The sequence below is a fragment of the Protomyctophum parallelum genome (genome assembly GCF_964188405.1).
Source record: "Protomyctophum parallelum genome assembly, chromosome: 6".
Lineage (NCBI taxonomy): Eukaryota > Metazoa > Chordata > Actinopteri > Myctophiformes > Myctophidae > Protomyctophum > Protomyctophum parallelum.
Window position 1 is genome coordinate 33,753,220 of NC_139701.1, and position 21,161 is coordinate 33,774,380.

At 43.1% G+C, this 21,161-nt stretch overlaps 2 protein-coding genes across 4 annotated transcripts in view; one reads left to right on the forward strand and one right to left on the reverse strand.

Moving 5' to 3' along the window:
- The window catches only part of tns3.2 (tensin 3, tandem duplicate 2), a 50,066-nt gene extending 39,082 nt beyond the window's left edge, over positions 1-10,984 (reverse strand). The window contains exons 1-10 of one of the 3 annotated variants that reach the window (XM_083767920.1): positions 10,896-10,984; positions 8,191-8,382; positions 7,125-7,175; positions 6,923-7,045; positions 6,596-6,660; positions 4,587-4,670; positions 3,952-4,064; positions 2,982-3,042; positions 2,791-2,866; positions 294-423 (exon numbers count right to left, since the gene is read on the reverse strand). In XM_083767920.1, the coding sequence (XP_083624046.1) occupies positions 294-423; positions 2,791-2,866; positions 2,982-3,042; positions 3,952-4,064; positions 4,587-4,670; positions 6,596-6,660; positions 6,923-7,045; positions 7,125-7,175; positions 8,191-8,346 (859 nt within the window). In that variant the 5' untranslated portion in view covers positions 8,347-8,382; positions 10,896-10,984. Of the gene's footprint in view, positions 1-293; positions 424-2,790; positions 2,867-2,981; positions 3,043-3,951; positions 4,065-4,586; positions 4,671-6,595; positions 6,661-6,922; positions 7,046-7,124; positions 7,176-8,157; positions 8,383-10,895 lie in introns of all 3 variants that reach the window. The other 2 variants (XM_083767918.1, XM_083767919.1) reach the window with 2 other exon arrangements.
- Positions 10,985-12,960: 1,976 nt separating this feature from the next.
- The window catches only part of LOC310860421 (PH domain leucine-rich repeat-containing protein phosphatase 1-like), a 31,671-nt gene continuing 23,470 nt past the window's right edge, over positions 12,961-21,161 (forward strand). Inside the window, exons 1-2 of the mRNA XM_083767308.1 lie at positions 12,961-15,279; positions 19,715-19,911. Of these exons, the coding sequence (XP_083623434.1) occupies positions 13,551-15,279; positions 19,715-19,911 (1,926 nt within the window). The 5' untranslated portion in view covers positions 12,961-13,550. The remainder of the gene's footprint in view (positions 15,280-19,714; positions 19,912-21,161) is intronic.

Below are 21,161 nucleotides of genomic sequence, written 5' to 3' on the forward strand. Positions count from 1 at the left end.
ATTACAGTGGGACAAAATAGTGTGGACTAACTTACTAAGTACATACTTCCTTGTGTACTTCACACTTGCAGTCCATGAAGTGACAAGGTTATTCTAAGGTAATATTTACATGGGGGTGGGGGCATGCAAGAGAGAGTGGGTGAGAGACAAAGACAGAGAGCCAAGAGATTGAAAGGCAAATTGGTTACAGATTAAAGATAGATACTACGAAGATAATACCATAAAAAAAGAACGGGCGTGAAAGAAGAGATGGCAGTTAGCCAGGTACGGTAACAAAATACAAATGCCATTACCTCCACAAGCGCAGTCAAGTTCTGCCTTGGAGAATGTGAGGGTGTGCCCATGAATAATGCCCATGTGAAACTGGAGGCGAAAGATGACCTGGCGGCTGGTCGACTGGCTGTTTTTATCATAACAAACCACCTGCCCTCAGGAAAGAAACAAAAACAGACATTCACTCCCACTACTTAATTTGGTCATTTTGTTTCACAGAGTTGACGTATAGCAAGCCATCAAAAACAGGAATTATCTGTTCAATATGTACTACAGTATGTCACCTCAAAAGTATAGACCAATACAATTCAATTTACTATTGTATTAAGCATTTAGGAGACATTTTTATCAAAGAAAAACAATTAAGTGCTACTGAGTAACTATAGGATACTACCTGGTAAACACAAACATCAAGCCAAGAATCAGCCTAAACAACATGCCATCTAACAACAATACATTTTTGTGGACAAGTAAACCACCTATCTATGCTTCTGTGCATATTTGTCTATGCTGCTGTCTATGCATGTTCTGTCACGAGACAGAAGCACCTCCGACCAGGAAAGCCACCATGCATTGCTGGATCTTGCTGAAGTGAAAGTGAAAGTGAAACTCATGACAGGCAATAGTGAGAGTGGCAAAGTGAGTGCCTGAGTGGCAAAGTGAGTTTAATGTTGTTTACATAATATGGTCTAATAATGAAATCAGATGGACATTTCTGTTTGGATATATGGCTAATATTAAATAAAACAATATAGTTTTGGTGATGCACTGCCATATTCAAACAAACAAATGCTAGAATAAACATCAAAGAGAGGTGCATATCGTTCAGAGGGGTCAAGCTGTGGAATGGATTGGATGACGAACTGAAAAACTGTAGTACAATAAATAAATTAAAAGAATTGTATAGATCAAAAATAGTATAGATACATAATTTATAGAACATTGATATGATGTTTTGTTTTCTCGTTTTGTGTTTTGTTTTGTTGTTTTTGTTCTTTTTTGTCTTGTTCCTGTTAACTGTATTGTCCTGTCTGCTTTGTTTTTCTTTTGTTTTCTTGTTTATTTCCCTTCTGTTGTTTTCTTTGTTGTATTATTTTACCTTTTTTGCCATTTATTTGTTAGAAGGGTATCACTATAAGCTTAGGCTTCAGCCTACACCTTTTTGGTCAATGTTTCTTTTGCAAAAAAAAAGCAGGCACGTATTGATTTGTTTTAATGACCAAAATAAATAAACTACTACTTGTCTGAAGCAACTTTGTTTGTGTTTGTTAATTTTGTTTACTACTAAAAGAGTGACTTTGAGAGCTAACCGTTTCAGTGTACAATCTAAGTCAATGAGGACCATATTTTAAATTTAAATTTCTAATCACTGGAGCAATTCTTGTCCACATTTGTACTTACATCATGGCAAGGTAACTACACAACCTAAACCTCTACAAAAATCTATTAACTTGGAATACCCATCAAGGATGTCATTGGTAGGTTTCACAACTGTTCACAGTCCACTGCTGAGATACAGATCTTCTATCTAAAAAATGCACCATGTCTCTGTCTGTCTGTCTGTGTGTACGGCTGTATAATGCACGTAACTCGACTTCAAATTCAACACATGCGTTCCACACCCCCACAGGGAGTGCAGTGCCCGAGTTGGTCGAACCCACAGTTGTCCAGAACCGCCACAAAAGGCCTCTGCCTGGTCTCTGGACAGAGCTCCATTATGTTCTGATGAACAATCCATATTTGGGCATGCCTGCAGCCTGACACAGATATCCATAGACTCCATATATAGGAATAAAGGACACAGATACAGAACTTTCCATATGGGCATAAAAGGGACACAGACAGATGGGTGGAACGGGTACTCTGACACGGGTACAACGGGTATTGCATAGCCGGGTGAGGCATGGATCTCCAACTTCCATTGTTACTGACTCGGTGCACTACAGCCGGGCCTATTACTGAGGACCATTTATATGAAGATAACGGTTGAAAATGGGAGAAGTGCTCCTTTAAAACCCATTTATGGACAGTCGGGAACCCCTTTTTGTAACTATACTTTCAAGATGGGAACCCATTTTGTTACAGTATATATGTACACAGTATATAGAAACATACATTTTTGTAATGTTTGAATGAATATTTGAAGGTTTTCAGACAACTTAGATCAGGGTTTAGAAGGTGATTTTAGAATGGGCCATAGTCCTAAACAGATTAAGGTAAAGGTCCAGTGGCGTGCATAGACATTTAGAGGGGCAGGTGACCTACAAGCTACGAGCTTGTAGGTCTGCTATTTTTCTTGTAGGTCTGCTATTTTTTCTAAGAACCGCACTGACAAAGAAACATAGCTTTAGATTGTGTGGGGGCCTAAATAATATAGTAGAAGCGTTTTTTTATCAAGATTTGATCAATGGTCCACACACTACAAATTCTTTTTTTAAGAGCAAAATTGCCAAAAGGGCAGGGGGTGCTCTAGCACCCCCTAGTGTCTATCTGTGCACGCCACTGTGAAGGTCTTACCATTATGTCTCCTTTGAGTAGCTGGGCTGGCTGGAGTACAAAGTAAATCCTGTCTGTCTGGCCAGCTTGCACATGGCTGTGATTATGAACATAAACATAACATGTGTTAAGTCCTGCCCATGCAGCAGTGTTGTATGTATTCTTTGTAACTTTGTAAAAATGTATTGTGTGAGTGATGAAGCCTATCGTACTAGACAGCTGAGGTGTAGACAGCTTGTAGACTCTGGTACACCCTAAGGAACAGGCTGCATCCTGGAGAGAAGAGATTCATTCCAAAAATAGATCATTTGTTATTTGAAACCAAACAAATGCTGACATCAAACAATAACACTATGGGCACTGTTAGTGAGGAGTTTACATACAGTATACATGTGGACTAGATGTTTTTAACTATAGTCACATTTCTAAGTCTCACTATTTACCTACAAACCTAGATAACAGAATGGCTTAGCTGTTGCATAGTTGCTCCATTGACAAGAGGAATTTCTTGGAAAATTCAGCTCCAGTCCTATAGGCACATAGACTATTGTTTTCAAATTTACATTTGGAGAAAGCAGGCAAATGCTAGAAAGAAACCTCAGCTCCAGTGTTAAGAACCAGTGGTTTTTACTAGAGCAGTGATTCAAGGACCCCATGTATTTGTCCATGGACCCCCATTTGAAAATTATGTGCCAGAGACCCCCATATAGAGAAGATTTGTCAACATGTTTCTAAAATAGTTGCGAACGCAGTGATTTCGAACGCAGTGATTGCGAACGCAGTGATTGCGAATGCAGTGAGCACTATGAGACATAGCAGAACATGTCTGTGTGTTTGTGTGTCACACTGTAACACCACCCGCCCGCCATCAGAGGGCGCAGCTGTATCACACACAAAACACAGACACACACACACACACACACACACACACAAAACTTAAAAATAAACCTTAAAAAAGTAATTTATTCTAATTGTTGTTATTGCAATTTACGAGCTGCGTTCACTTCCCACGTTCGCGCGTCTTACTTGTAGATCTACTATCTCACAAAGCATCACGATGCAACATGTGAGTTCATATATATCTCAAGGAACCCACATTGAGAAACAATGGTATGGTTTAGGTAAACACTACAGATTAACACAGCTCAGTTGAAATGATGATCAGACGTGTGGACTCCTCACCTCCCTTAGGTCTAATCGTGGGTACACTGTGTAGAATGACGCAGAGAAGGAAGGACGGAGCAGATCTCATTTTCAGACCTCCCTTCAACAAACCACCCAGCATCCACGCATACCTGGAGTAGAGAAGAACAACACTGATGTATACCAGAACATGGGTCATCAATATGTCCGTACGTACATACGTACACACAAATGTGTCCGTGGCAAATTTTTGATTTTCTGTTTTTCACACCATATGTTCTTAACTTGATCATATTATAGACCCAACTGAATGTCAGTCTCCAGGTTTTCTTCAGAACATGTATGACACTGGTTTACTACAATATGGCACATTATAAGTCCACTAGTACTATTGGTTCTCAAACATGTTATTTGCAAGGACCCCCTTAACTCTGAGTGTACAAATGACCCCTGCCCGAGAATGACACTGCCTGTTTGTGGAACTACCTCCAAATTGTAGTAATTATAGTACCACTGGACTGGAGGATAAACGGGGCGATTAGTTTGAAGTGTGACCTTGTTATCTGAGGTCAAAAACGGGCCCACAGCGGAGATCAGAGGCTCATAGCTGATCTGTGGCTGACCGTTGACCTACAACACCGTGCTGAACTATTGTACCTCTCCAGGACACTTACCGTTTTTGAGAGGGGGTCATCAGTGCAGAGAGCTTATCATTGTAGAACCTCCTCATGGCAAAGTGGTCCAGGGAATGTTCTGCACTGAGAGAGACGCACATATTCACACATTTTCGTACAGTTATGTACGACATCACAGTGACCGAAAACGGTCATGCTCACTCAAAACACACGCACGCACGCACGCACGCACGCACACACACACACACACACACACACACACACACACACACACAAACAAACACACACACACACACACACACACACACACACACACACACACACACACACACACACACACACACACACAACATTTGTAGGATTGTACAGTACAGGACATTTGGGCTTCTCTTTTCTTTTCTTTTTTTGTCATCAAAGTTTTTGAATGATTTTTCAATAAAGCATACAAAATTCACATGACTTACACAAAAGAAAAAGACAAGAAAAAAGGACATTTGGGCTTCTTGAGAAGCCCAAATGTCCTTTTTTCTTGTACATAGCTGTACAAGATCGCACGCGCGCACGCACACACACACACACACACACACACACACACACACACACACACACACACACACACACACACACACACACACACACACACACACACACACACACACACACACACACACACACTGTAAGATAAGCTGGGACAGAGTTAGAGGGACAGGAACAATGTTATCAACACGCGACAATCAGGAGTTGCACAACCGTGAGTCAGCTGACAATCAGGCGCGGACAGAGTGGGACACACACACACACACACACACACACACACACACACAGAGAGAGAGAGAGAGAGAGAGAGAGAGAGAGAGAGAGAGAGAGAGAGAGAGAGAAAGGCTTGTGCATGTGCACTCACTAGAAAGTAACCAAGTTCTTCATTGATTGTCTTGTATTTTCTGGTGGTCAGTGACTTGTGACCTTTCCTGTGTCCTCTCCATTATGACTTTAACCATTTTTAGCCTGGCGTTCCTATTTTGGGCATGTCATTACAAGTGAAACTTTTCAAGAATGTTTTGAAAATAGCTGATCTACTACAAGCTTCAGTTTGTAGATGTTCTATTTTCGCTATTCGTTGTACAACGAAAGCCTTGAGTAATTAAACTCACAGAATTCACATTCACAACATGACTCCATTCATTCAAAGAGTCTGTCTTCTACAGTTGTGAACATAACTCTGGTACTTTGCAGAGTAAACAGATTATCTGGTATGCAACAGTGAGGATCTCGATCTGCCCCAAAATTCTAATATCAGTCTGGGTTCAAAGTTCTCTGCATTTGATCTGATCAATTCATTGTGGTCAACAGTAGGCTGTAAAATTCAGAGTTTTACGGTTACAGTACACTTATTATCATCAAAGGGTTGCATACCAATCCTCCTGAGTTAGAATCCCCATTCAGTTCAACTGGGTTTTTAGTGCAATCTTTGAGTAGAATCAGTAGAATCCATAGATAGACAAAACTATCAAGAGAAAACTCTTAGTTTGAATGTCCAAATATAGGAGCATTTCCTTATGATAGCACAATACATGTTCAGTAGATAGGTTAACATTATGTCCTTTGCTAAATGGAAACAGAAAGGGGAAATGAAAGAGCTGACACATGTCTTGTTAGCGTAAATTATGGCACTTATCCCCCATATTTTAGAAAGGTTCACTCCCATTCCAAAGTTGGCCACTGCAGTGGTTTTTGTGCCCAAAGCACACCAATGGGCAAGTCAAAATCTCAAGGCACTTCTGCACACACACGCATGCATGCACGCACGCATGCACGTACGCACACACACACACACACACACACACACACACACACACACACACACACACACACACACACACACACACACACACACACACACACACACACACACACATATATTATATATATATATATATATATATATAAATATCTTGTAATATTAATGTGTGGTTGTCACAAAATTCCATGGCACATATGTTATGGTGGCACACCGTTTGGGAACCACTAACTTTTGGTATCACTGTTACCTGGCTGATAGGCTGCTGAAGTGGATGTAAGAAGCCATTAGTACACCAATCCTGCCGATGCATCCCTGTCGGACACACGCACACACACACACACACACACACACACACACGCGCATGCGCACACACGCACACACACGCACGCACGCACACACACACACACACACACACACACACACACACACACACACACACACACACACACACACACACACACACACACAGTATGTGCATATTATGGGAGTAGGACACGTTTGCTGAAAATAGCCAACGTGTGCAGGAGCGACTTAATTGTTCTGAGCTACAGTCACAGAATAAATCAGGCATTACCCTGCAGTGTAGGACCAGCATGTGTTTGGGGTGCGCCTGGAGCCAGTTCTCCATTGTTGTACAGACACTGCAGACCTGGTCCAGGTAGGGGGCCAGGAGATCCATCCAACCCGTGTCCAGAACCTGGGGCAGAATTTACACACTCACACACTGCAATGCACCTCCCGAATAAGTGTATTGTATTGTACTGTATTGACATTACCTTGTGGTTCATTTGAGTGAGACTGTTATTCTTCTCTGACAAGTTGATGAGCTGGAAAATAAATAAATAGTTCATATCTTGTTATGAGCAAAGAGAGTTAGGAAATGGAAAATGTCCCATATTTTTACAGAGAGAGAGAGAGAGAGAGAGAGAGAGAGAGAGAGAGAGAGAGAGAGATACATGATTGATTATGATTTATCACTTTCATTCATGTGTTTGCTTGTTTAGACTATCTTTGGCATCTTTAAAACACCAATGTTTCTTTGAGTTTAACTGAACTGAAGACACTGAGGCTAACAAGACACATTACATGTACAGACGCACAGAGGCATGCGTGCACACACAGACAGGGATACTCTGCTGGGTCTGGGCTACAGGTGGGTCTACTCGGCTTGCTTCTGGGCTACAGGAGGGTTTACTCTATGATGTTCCTGTGTGTATACTATGTGCCTATGGTGTTCCTGAGAAGATGGCTGCACAGATGATACTGGAGGACACAAACCAAGCTTCTGGCCCACGATGGTGTACCCGTGTAACTAAAGAGTCAGCGAGTAAATCCCATCAGGATCACCCATCTTGACTATGTAGATGACATTGTCTCAGACACAGCAGAGAAAGGAAGTGAACTATACTACTGGTAGTAGAAATGAATTGCACGAAGATTGGCCTCAAGCACGTAATGCCAAGAAAACTAAAGTAATCCTTCCCCATCCATCCATCCTCTTCGATGTCTCCCTTTTGACTTCTACGTGGCCATTCAAACTCTAGACGGGCCTGCCCCAAAGTTATTAATGCCTAGTTATGTGGCCTATTATGAGCTTGTAGATCTGCTATTTTCAAAATATTGTAATACATTTGAAAACTTGAAATGGGACATTCTGTATAGTACATAGTACTTTTTATACTTTAAGAAAAATGTTATGGCAATACCTTTTACTCAAGTACATTTTGAATTCCGGACTTTTACTTGTATCAAAGTATCTCTACATTGCACTATTGATACTTTTACTTAAGTAAAACATATTTTTTTAACTTTTTCCATCACTTCCCATGCAGCCCATCTCACCAGGTAGTTGTGTCCATGCTTGGACTGGATCATCAGTGTGATGTCACGTAGACTCTGGCGGTAGGTCTCTTCTGACCACACTCCCGCAAAGGACATGGTGATGATGCGCTCGGTGACATAAGTCAGGTCAAATCGGTTGGTCAAACGTTCCTCCATGACTCCGTCAGTCAGTCAAACATTCATACGAAGTGTCTGGGAGAGAGAAAGGAGTGGGGGACAAAGGAGGTAGTGAGAAAGTAGTCATGGAAAATGTAATGTTTTTTTTTTTAATATATGTTTATTGGTAATAGGTTTTTCAACAATTTAGTACAGTTTGAACATACCATTTTTATTTATTTTTTCTCCCTCACCCCATCCCTCCCCCCAGTTATCGTCATCATCAAAACAATATAAAAAATAACATTAATAATTTAGTACAGACGTACAAAAACAAACATACATACAGACATATGATATAAACAGGATACAAAAATAATAATTTAAGCACAGATAACAAAAACAATATAAATGGAAAATGTAATGTTGCGGTGCTGTCGTATGCCTACTATATGAGGAACTGAGTATTTTTACAAGGCTATAAATCAAAAGATTTTACTAAGCAAATTTGAATTCAGTCTGCCTCATTAGATTAATCCGAAAACACTTATGCTGAATCACGGGTTTTAAATAAATATGTTGAAAGCTTAGTCATCACAGCCCCCACATCATGTTGTGTCTCCTAGAAGAAGGATGCTGCCCACGCAGCAGATTAGCTGCATGGGTGAGGAGATTATTACTCCTCGATGCAATTTCCACAAACGAAGTCACAAAATCCTTGTAAATGTCTTCAATTAGCCTTGTACCTCAAGGCCTTGTTTACATTGCAACTTGGAATGCGAGCCACACCATTTATCTCATTTTACCTCTAACTTGATCTAATAACTTGAACGTTATGTCCTTTCTGTGTTGCCCACAGCGGATCCAATTGTCTCCTAGAACTCATGGACCCAAGACAATTACATGCATGTTAGTGCACATGAATGATGGAAACATAGCCAGAGACAGGGAGACTATAGAAAGCCAGGTGGACAGCCTCACCTTCACCCCAACCATGTGACCCCGTCAGATACAGCAGGTTTGGGTCTGTGGACACTTATGCTGTGTCCTCCTGACTCTTGGTATAATTAATATTGTACGAGAGGTCATTTGGGGGTAAACTTGTTGTTTGTCTACTCTAGACTGTCACACACTGTAGCATGAGGAAGACACAAGTAATAAGTTACACTTCTAAAACAGCAAAATCAAGCAGTGACCTATTTTGATCAGCTTGTGTTTGGACCAGCTTCCACATGACAGCAGGAGTACACATGTAGTGCAGCATATGTTTTTAGGAGAGTGATTCTTTTTTTGCAACCTGAATCTTGTGTTGATCATCACACTAGTATACCCACTGTATTCATGAAAGCAGATGTTCTTCATTAACAGGGCCTTTAATTATCTCAGAGCCTGTCAAAACATCTCACCAAGGGTATTATAAACTCATACTAAACTAAAACTAAAACAATAAATGTTGAAATAACTGAAGCTACAGTATATTGTGTAAAAATAACACATATACAAAACATGTCTTTAGTTTTACTTTTTGTTCAAATGTGTCAACGCCTGAGTTGTTGAGTTATTGAAATTGGTCAAGTGTTCTTTTCTATTCTTTGTTCTATTGGTTGAAACCATTCACAGGATATGGCAGAAGAATATGGTAACTCAATCTCAATGAACAGCATGGTCTCAAATTATGTATTTTTAGACTGTTTATTCAACATTTTTGGAACACTCCTGTCTAAATTGGTCAGTGCTCTGCTTGAAGAACCAAAACAAACGGGAATGTGCAACTTAACCACACACACACACACACACACACACACACACACACACACACACACACACACACACACACAAGGGACATGGGGCGTGCTGCTCAGTGTACAGAGAAGCCCTTGAACCAAACTAGCCACGTCTAATTATGGTCACTACCTCACATTTGGAAGGAATGCATTCCGAAATGGATTAGCCTCCCTTGTCCATCCTCTCCTTCCTTTACACTGGTTCGCCATAAAAGTTGACATAGTGAGAGGTGTCCAGTCAGGCATCTTGAGTGCAGTTGGACTAGAGACAACTATCAGCGGTTAATTCTACTCACAGTTAGCCTCGATCCACTTGCAAGCACATGTCCTATGGCAGAAGAATGCCAGAGAATTTCTAAGCCTGAATGCAACAGGTCACTGTGACCACCTCCCACCCCTCTTGTCCAAACCACAGCTTCTCTTGCCCATCTGCTGCATTTGAGTGCCATTCTGTTCCTTTCACTGTTCTTCCTTCTCACAGATCTCAGTGTCAGTGGGCTAAGCCCCGTTGACTGCATCTGGTACACCAGTGGGAGAGCTGTCCCACACTGTTAATCCTTGTAAATGTACCATCATCCATCACATGGACATCTTGGCTTATCCTATACATACATTGGACTACTACAACTTTGCAATGAAGAGAAGTTTTATCACCAAGTTTGCATCATGCAATAAATTGAATTGGCTGTTATTGAAAAACCATGAGCTGCTGTAGTGCTTCTGCTGAAGACAGATTATCATTACTTCCACATTGCTAGATACAGTATAAGCACTTTAAAGACTGAACATTTAAACACGTGTTAATGAACAAAAGAAGAGGCTCACCTACTCTGGTGCTGACCAGAGGAGAAATCTTCTGTGCGATTTGAAGCCTATTGAGTAAGTGTCTGTCTCTTACTGAGTGCTATAGCATATGAGGTGGAGACTTCAGACGTGGGAGAAAGGGAGGGAGGGAGAGACAGAGCGAGGGAAAGAGAGAGTAATAAGGGAGGGAAAGAGAGAGTAATAAGGCAGAATGATGAACTGTGCTGTTTCCAGTGTTACAGTGTGGCGTGCACTTTGCCCTTGGTTAGACTATAAGCTGCCAGATATCCGCCCTAGAGTGTGTGTGCGTGCGCATATGCATGTGTCATACTTGGGTGGGAAACAAAAAAGATACAAACTCAATCTTCTACCAACAACATGTGAAACCACTCATAACATTATTTTATTTAGCTAATGTTAAAATAAATAAAATATATATAAATAAAATATATAAATAATGATTTACATTTTAAAGCAATGAAAATATGGACAGTACAAATGTCACAAATTCAAAGCAATAAACAAGACATAATAAGAAAAATCAGTGGTGCAATTCTGTGTGGGGGTCCGCGGCACTTCCAGACCGCAAGAACGCGCCCAGGCTGCCGGCCCGATTCCGGTGAGCTGCCCTGCGTCAGAAATGACAGAGTTACTGTGTGGGGGTCCCTGTACTGTACTGTACTGTACTGTACTGTACTGTACTGATACACCTGAAATCATAATACAGTTAATATGTGTGTTAGGCTGCACATCAGTGATACTTTGTTTTGAAAACCAACCAAATGCAATTTCCGTGCTCAGACACTGGTAGCCAACCAGCCAGGCAGCCAGACAGACAGGCAGGCACACACAAAGCTACTTAAGGAAGTGGTTGCACCACTTAAAAAAGGACACATACGCCTAGCTAGAGCCTCTCAAAAATAAAACAAAACAAAACTTTAGGAATGTTTGTTCTCACAACTGATAATCAGTTTGGCTTTAAGAGGAAGCAGAGCACAGATATGTGCATTTATATGCACCAGAGGAGATCATTGCTACTGTAAATATGGAAGACAAAATGGGTTTTTATGTGTTTTAATAATGCATCTGGCAGGATCAATCATTAAACATTATTTCAGAAACTGCTTGCTAGAGGAATCCCTAAGTAAATTATTTGGTGTTTATGGTAGCCTATGTAGGCTATGCTAATAAGAAAATGTGATGTTGAGTTGTGTTTGTTATGATTGTTTTTTTTTTTTTTTTTTTTGTCATTGTATTTGTATTGTATTTGTGTATCTGTTATGTTTGTTTTTTCTGGACATTTTATTAACAAAAGAGCTATAACTGTAATGTTTTATATAATTGAAAAGGAATGTCAATAAATATATTGCTATTTTTTTTTTATAAGAAAATGTGAATTAATTGGTGAAATATAATGTCTGCCCCATGTAATGTGCACACTATTCTATTTAATGTTTATATATACCGGTAGATGACTTATCGAAACATTTGAATAAAATAAGTTCAACACAGGCTGTCTGGCTGGTAACTCTGTCATCATCAATCATCTTGAATCAATCATCAATCATCATCATCATAGACTGTAGATCATCATCAATGTGCCTTTCCTATAAGTAACCCATATTTTCAATGAGAATATTCATTCATTCATTCAAACAAACCTTTATTAATTCTCAAAAGGACATTCAGTTTCAGTTTACCCTTTTTGTGCCCTCTGTTGTCCCTGGGTGAGGTAACGGTTCGAAGCTAACCTACCCATGGAAGAGCTGTTCTGTTCTGTCCTGGCTGGGAGAGCACTGGGACAAGTTGGACAACCTTCACTTAAACTCATGAGCTCTCCATTGTTCTTAAACGTGATTACTGAATGGTATATTTATATATATTTCGGACTCTGGAGAGTCTGGAAAGTTTGAATTGAACTGGATTTGTGTCATTTTGTGGGACCAAGATAAAGTTCTTCAATGGTTTGAGCTGCTGTCGGTGATAAGGCATTTACTACACTGGAGGGCGCTACAGGACCAGCCAAGACGTGTATGCGTACTACGAGAAAGCTTGTGCGACATGACATTCCAAAACACACCATGAAAGAGCACCGACCGACCGAGCTTCATAGAATAAATACTCTTAAGCCGAGAAAACACAAACGCCGCTTGTGTCTTTTTACCCTTTGTACACGATGAACGTACATCGCGTGATCGCGTCATTCGCGTGTTTACCACTTTATCTAAACATGAGTTCAGATATGAGTTTGCTTACTAGCTCCTTCATATCCAATGAGACCACGCCCTGTCCAGAGTGTAGCGCCGGGTCCGTCACATCATCTGTACAGTAGGCAGGCAGCGCGAGCCTTCATGGCGACCTGACACAGAAGGAATGTTTGCAGTCTCGAGCTGCTGGGTTAGCCGGGTCAGGCCGGCGTCACAAACGGGAAAATGTAGTAAACCGACTCTTTGAATGTACTGCGCGACTTCTCCGAAACGCTACGCGAACCGCGACGCGCCGTTCATTTTCAGCTCGCTACTACTATTAGAAACCAGTGCGGGCTAACAGCGTTAGCGGACTAGCATTCATTCACCTGCAGGGTGTTGTTGCTAAGCTAGCGGTCTCGTTGCTAACTAGTCGGGAAGCATCGTTTTTTACACGCAAGACCGCCTCTTTCAACCCCGGCCAGCCAGGATGGAAAGTGACCGAGGTGCAGCCGTTAAGGACGGGAGCAAGATGGAGTTGGATACCCATTCCGTCGCACCGGCAACATCACAAGAAATACTTGAATCAAAGGGCGGCGGTAACTCAGTGAAACCCGGCGGAATGGGCGGATTAGTGCCAACGCCTACTGCGAAGAGACCCGCGGCGGGGGAGGATGATGTTGGTGGAAGTGGTGTGGGCGGAGAGTCCAAACTCTTCGGGAAGGGACAGGCGACTACCTCCCTGCTTCAGATTGCCATCAGGAACGGAATCTATCAGAACCAGGTCGCTAACGCCGCTAGTGGTGCGGCCAGAAATATCAGCATGCCGGCGGCCAAATCAGCCAACGTTTACAGCCTTGCGTCAGCGAGCAACAGCACCGCGGTCAACTCTCTGCTCAACCGGAGACACCGGAGGCACAAGCGTAATCTCTCGCTGGGGGCTTCGCCGATTACTTCACCAAGTTGCCCGCCCGGGGTGTCGTCGACCGAGGCGGCGAGCCCCGCTCCATCTGCCTCGCCGCTGAACACACTCAGTCTGGACAGAAAGACCTTTCTGCGACAGAAGCAGTCCAAGCAACTTCAGATCTCTGACAAGGCGTGGGTGAGATCGGACCCCCAGCGTGGCTGTGTTCACATCCACGACTGGCTCACACCCTCCCACCCGAGACCAGTGCTCTGCACGCTGGGCACTACTGCTGGTGAGATGGCGAGTCAGCTGGGTGGTGGGGGTAAGGCTGGGGCAATCTTGAGGATGAATCGTAAAGCAGCCGCTTTGATTGACTTAAATGGCAACTGTAGCAATAGTTCTGAGGTTAATGGCAAACAAATTGAGAATCTGGATGTCGACAAGACAGTTTACTCGGTCGCTCTATCATCCAACAAAGCAGAGGAGGAGAATGAGCATTTACACGACTGCAATGACACAACACAATATTATCCAGACACGAACTTCCCCAGCGGTTTATTATACGATGATAAAATGTCAAGTAACTCTTCATCAGAGGTTTATCTAAATGAGAGCGTGGGGGTGGATTTGGGCCTCAGTGGTGCCGACAGCTATGGACATTACTCGGGTTCAGACTTAGAGAGCAGCACCTGTGAGGACTTCAGCCCCGGTGGGCTAAGGACCGGCGAACACCGGGACTCACTGAGCGATGGGCTGGCTGTGGGCACGGACACCTCCATGCTGAGCCCCAGCTGTGACAGCGGCGCAGAGGGGCCCGACCCATTCGAGAGCTCCTCTGATGAGGTAGATCTCACCAGTTCCCCAACACACCTGCCCAGCGACCTGCCTGTAGACGGGCAAGTAGACCTGCCAGCGACAGACCCCAGCCACGCCAGTAACAGGCTGTCAAACACACTGGATGATACGGGCGCCGGGACAGGGTCCAACGTAGACACCCCTGACCTGATCAAGCCTCCCCAAAAATGCTGTAGCACTAGCAGCTCTACTCGGCCCCTGATGGGCCCAGAATCTGTTCAGCCTGACCCAGGGATCCCGGGAGAGAGCAGAGGGTGGCCAGACACAATCAGTAGTGCCCCAAACCCTGCACTGTATGTCCAGCTGCATGGTGGAGTCATACGGAGGCTGGCTGATGACGAGAGGCCACTGCAGATATTATATGAATACCTCACTAATCTAGGCTTCCAAGACCCACAGAGAGTGCAGGAGGAGGGCATGAATCCAGAAATAGGCTGCCTGATCCGCTTTTACTTAGGTGAGTACTTTGTCATAGTCATGAGAAACCCAAAATGCAGTATTGGGTAAACCGGTCTCTAATTTGTAAAGGTACAGCTCAGCATCAAATCGGGGCATGTTTACTAGTTTGCGGGTTAGGTTCACTGCCACTTGTTTTCATACAGACTTAACTGTCCTGTGGCCTCCGGCTGCCAGCTACGGCGGGTAACTCTGGTTCTGCTTGGGCTGTCCCTGCTCATTCATTGTACATCCATTCTCAGTGCACCGTGAGTGCTGTCATTGTATTTGGTCAGTCGGACAGTTAAACAAGTGGATTCAATTGTCCTGTCAGGACAATGCGTGGCGTTGTAACTGTACAACCCGCCCCCCCACCCCCTACTGTGTACGCTTGTAGGGAGACACATCTGGAGGTAACAGGTGTGATCTTTTTACCACACCAAAGACCAAAATTGTGTGCTGCTTCGTGAATTGTTTGTTGTTGTGCTGTGGGCTGTGTTTTTGATGTTATTGTTGTGGTGGTAGGCAAGGCAGGCTAAACAACAGTCTGAGAGGACGGATCAAACAGCCTTGATCTCTTATAGGATTAGTGGCACCATTGGAAGTTGTTTTTGACCTTGTTTTGATACCCTCAACAAAGACAGCAGGATTAAAGATGCAAAAGCAGTTGGTTTGATGATATCGGATGCAATCAGCCGTATCTTAAAAGCAGCTTATTTTGAGTGTATCACAAACACCCATCCTCTGTGCTAAGTGAGAAAGTGTTTTAAGTTTGCAAGCCCACCCATGCACCTTTAAACCGCTACAACTTCTCCTTCGCTTCCATTCCCCCTTCCACGGCCCCCACTGTAGGATGACAGGGAAACAATGCAGGATGCAGTGTTGTGCTGGTACTGGGAGCAGGGGCCCTTCCAGTGAGCACTCCGCACATCGCTGCTGAGAGGACAGTGGAAAGAGTCGGTGGATGAATGAATGACTGGCAGGACATAAGAGTGCTGGTTACTGATGTGTGAGGAGGAGTAGAGACGGTGGAATGTGATTGAGGAGGGGAGGTGGTTACCCAGTGGTTGCCAAATTCAGTAATGTCAGAGTGAAGTCAGAATGCAGTAAAGCAGGCTAATCCTCACAGAGTCACCGCAAACAATCAGTGTCACCACATCATGTACTAGTTGTTTGCCTTTTCTAGGGCTGCAACTATTGATTATCTACTTGGATATTACTATTAACAACTCTCGATTCTTCTGCCGAACTACAAGCTACTATTTTATCTACTTGTGAGCTTGTAAATCTGCTATTTTCAGTATTTTGTAAATCGATTAATTTCATAATCAATGTTTGTTTATTGTTCTCTTTTCTTTTTTAGCTGTGACAGCTATACTGTGTACAGTACACTGCACCAGTGACGGTCAACTTGTGACAGCAAATTCAGGTCCACTTTGCTTTGTTTAGCTGCCTGTAGTTTAGGAGGACAGGGTTACATTTGTTAGAAGTGCTGTGCAGGAGTTGTGGATGGCCTTTTCTTCACACAGTTGAATGGACGGGTTCACACAGACGTCAGGGTGTTGTTGTTGCAGGTCTAAAGTGTTCAGACAATCGGTGAAACACATTTTGTACAGAGCTTCCCATGAAATACCGTCCAAGAAGAAATTGTCTGTCTTCTCCCTTAACCTCTCACTCCTCAATCAAGCTACTTAAAAAAAATGATAAGCACTTCTGTAGCAGTTGTACTACTCTGTGACCAGGAAAATTCCACAGCCGAAAGAAACATTTTCAAGCACTGAATTAGTTTGTGGTGGTTCTTAGGGACATTACTGCCTGTTAAGTAAGTAGCCAACCTAAAATGCAGACTGATGGCATTGCCCTGCTGTCCTCTCCTCTTAGCATAATTATGGATTGTTTGTTGGTGTCAGTGCTCAGAGTCTAGGAGGAATTTGACTCAGCAGAATCCCTGCTGCAAAATGCTCTTTGGCAACACGCACGTACGCACCTGTATTCTGTGTGCTGTGCTGACAGTGAGAGAACAGTGACCTTAGCAGAACTCAGATTTCACCTCCTCAGTGTTTCTGATCTACCTGAGACAGCAGACAGCAGAAGGCTCCTCTAGTCACCTTCGGCCTGTAATGGTGGTGCTTCTCGGAGGTCACTGCTTTGTTGTACGAGGCTAATCGCCCGTCTGGTTGCTATCTGTGCCCAAAAGTCCCAAAAACACTCCCCTGTGAATGATGCATGTTGTTAATTTTGACTCTGTGGTTCTGCCACCTCACTCTATATCCCACACGCCCAAAACAGCCATGCAGTTGCAGCTCAATGTTGTTTTCCCCCCTAACAGAGATAGTGGTGGTAAATACAGCTGGGATAAAATGTAACGGGAAAGCCCCAAGCAGCCAAGCTAGTCCTTTTAACGCTGCCTTTTGGGAGAACTGAGCATGATAGCAGCATAATCGTAGAATAGATGAATGCCCTGGGCGGGTCGTGGGTCCAGGGATGTTATGGCCTCATCAAGGACAAAACGTGCTAAGAATATTCTCTCTTTAACAGACAGGAAACAGTCATAGGCCACTTGTGCTCAAACAGGATGTTCGCATACAGAGTAATAGATGGAAGGAAAGGGCATGTATGTGTAATATTGTGTATATATACATGATGTGACAGACCCTAAGCCATCATGTCTAGCCCACTCCACCCAGGGGAAGGGTGTAATTTACAGGATACACATTCCATAGTATTGTGTGGTTCAAACGTACTTTACAGGTTGTAGGATATGTTTAAGGCCTGCCCGTTGCACACATTACCCCGGATTTATACTTCATGAATGAAAAGAGCAGATTTACAAGCTTGCAACGCTGACATAATGAGCTTGTACATAGAATATTATTTTCGGTGTGCAACGTGTTACACTACCAAGGAAAAATCAGGCAATGGCAGGCATTATTAGAGTCTGTTTATTCAAAGCAATCATCAAAGTCATTGTATTTTGCACACAAAGGGCTATATCATTATTTGTATTAGTCAACAACCAAGTGAGTGAATGAAGGCACTGGTGTACTCTGTGTGTGTGTGTAACATGATTCAGTTTTGATAACATAATATGCAAGCAATCAAAATGAGTAGAAACTATAAAGTAATCATGGGGGTGTGGGGGCTATAATAACTTGAACGTGTGTGTGTGGGGTCCCAAATCCTTTGGGGTATTATTTATTACTGTCTTTGCTATACATTTGTCATACAGTATGTCCTATATTCCATAAGGAATAGGATAGCCAAGCTTGGTATACCTGTAGGTTAGCCTCGGTACCCAGGCTTTTATTTTCATTTGCATTCGCTGTAGGTTGGCAGATGTTAATGGCTGATATTGGCCTATCACAGATGCCAAATATTGATATTTAACAATTCTGTACTATAATATCAGTATAGGCACCAAAAATCCAGTAACAGTCGGTCGCTACATGTTATGGTTTAATACCCAAAATCCTGTAGACTGACGTTTAATCACCACTCACTTTCCAAGCTAGCTATCATATTTGCCTACAGCAGTGGTGTAGCAACGATAACAAGGAAGGGAGCAGAAGTGGAGAAGACACGATATGCAAATGACAGACAAAAGCTTTCTCTCACTGTGGGCCAATTGTCTGTGGTGAGTGGTGACATCAGCCTCAATGCGGCCGAGAGAGCCCGGTTGCAGTGGTGGGAGGGGCCAGTGTCCGATGTCTTGGCGGGGAGGAGGAGAGACGGTGTGGTATGTTTGTGCTTTCCCCTAATCGGTTCAGTTGTCACTTAGTTCCGGTGCGTTGTCCGCGAGCCCAGACGGTGAAAGTTAAATGCCATTCACACACCCAAAGGCCAAGCCACTGGAGGAGAGGAGAGGCGGTCAGTGTTGGGACACGTTGGTTGCATAACATGCTAATCTGATTCGAGACCTCAACAGACCCAGACTGTTTAAATGGAATCTCCCTATCTTTCTGCTTGTCTTGTGTGTGATGTGTGAACCGTGAATGATGGCAGAGAACGAGAGAAGATGAGTTTTGTAGATAAAGTTGCAGATTTGAAGCCAGCTCAGGTTCTTGACCGCTGAGGGCCTCGGTTTCCCTCACTAGGCCTCGCTTTCTCTTTTGTTTGTTAATCCCTTTAGTTTCCCCCGTGACTTGAACCAAAGCATTGCTGCTCTGTGTGTCAGCGAGGGGTTAATGTAACCAATAACGCCAGAGTGACTGCTCACACACATTAGAATTTACTTACATAACCACAGCTCTCAGCCTCTTTCACTGTGAATGAATGAGTGTGTGTGTGTGTGTGTGTGTGTCTGTGTCTGTGTTTTTGTGTGTGCATGTTCGTAAAAGCCCAAACAGCTAAAAATAAGTTATTGTGTGATGTGAAAGGCTGTCATGCAAAAAAGGTTACAGTATTATTGACACCGACACACACACTCTGTCTCCCTCCCTCCCTTTACCCCATTGCAGGTAAGCCTCGGAGCGCGGGCGGCTCGGAGCGTGTGCAGCTCTCCGGGCTGTTCAATGTGCGCAAGGGGAAGCTGGCCCTGCCGGTCAATCGCTGGTCAAAGCGGCAGGTGACCCTCAGTGGGACCTGCCTCATCGTCTCCTCTGTCAAGTATGCACACACCGGAAAGATGCACATCCTGCCCCTCATCGGAGGAAAGGTACTCCGTCCCATACTCGGATAAGCCAATACCCCCACGAAGCCCCAGCTAGTGTCCTGCTGTACAAAATCAGTGTGCACGTGTCTATTGTTGCTGCGGAAGTGTGAGATGAAACCTCAGCTGACTGGAGTTATTTTTATTCAAGAAGCTCAGCTGACATTAATGATATTGTCTGATTCTGAATTGTTTTGGAGACGCAGAAGCGCTGCAGAGAAATAAATGAGGGTCTGGCTGAGATTGAGATCAAGAGGGCACAATCTAAACCGGAGGTGTCTAACACATTTAAAATGTGACTTTACGTCGGCCAGTTGTGCATTCAACAAATGCATGCTTGCGTTGCTTTGTCTCTGCATGCCTGTAACTACAGAACACTTTATGAGTTGTATTTTTTGGGAGATTGCCTTACAACTTTAGTTTCTTATGAAACATTGCCCTACTTGTTTCTTTTCTTATGAAACATTGCTCTACATGTTTCTTTTCTTATGAAGATTGCCTAGCAAGCATTACTTTATGATGGGCTTTAGCTTTATCGGAAACTTCAAGAAAGTTGTAATGAGAGATGAAAAGATAATGCCATTTGTCTGTTTTGGTCCAAGTCCCACCCTTTTGATTAATAACCCATTTGAAATAGCAGACACAAATGTAGAATTCTGCATTGTGATGTCTGTGGCTGTCATTACGTACAGATCGATGTGAATATTTATAGCTCCTGTACCATTAATTCCACACAGAGCTGAAGACTTGAAAATTTACTTTTCCATGTCACATATTCAAATTATTCCCCTGAGTGACACACACACAGGCTGCAGAGGGGAAATGAGCTGGGTTGTTCTGGAATAGTTGTATCTCCTACAAACATCGTTTAATTTGACTGGCACAAATATTGTCGTAATAGTTTGTCATTGGTTGCTGCCTTGCATGTTTACATTAAAATGAAGTACCTAAGACCCTTGACAGTCTGGGGAGGTTGATGAATTGTGCACAGTGGGTGGTTAATTACGCCTATTGTTTTATTAAGTAGTAAGTACACAACAAGCTGCCAGTGCAGCGTGTAGTCAGTAGAGAGAGATATCAGTAAGAGAACGGCCCAAGAGCGACTGTCTTTAAGAGCCATAATAAAAATGGTTGTTGTTGTTGTTATTTGTAAATGTATATTTTCTTCTTCCCAAAATCATCCTGCGGGCATCCCTTCAGCCCTGCATGCAGCCCTCCCGTTTAACACCCTTGATCTAAATCATTTGAATGCCAGA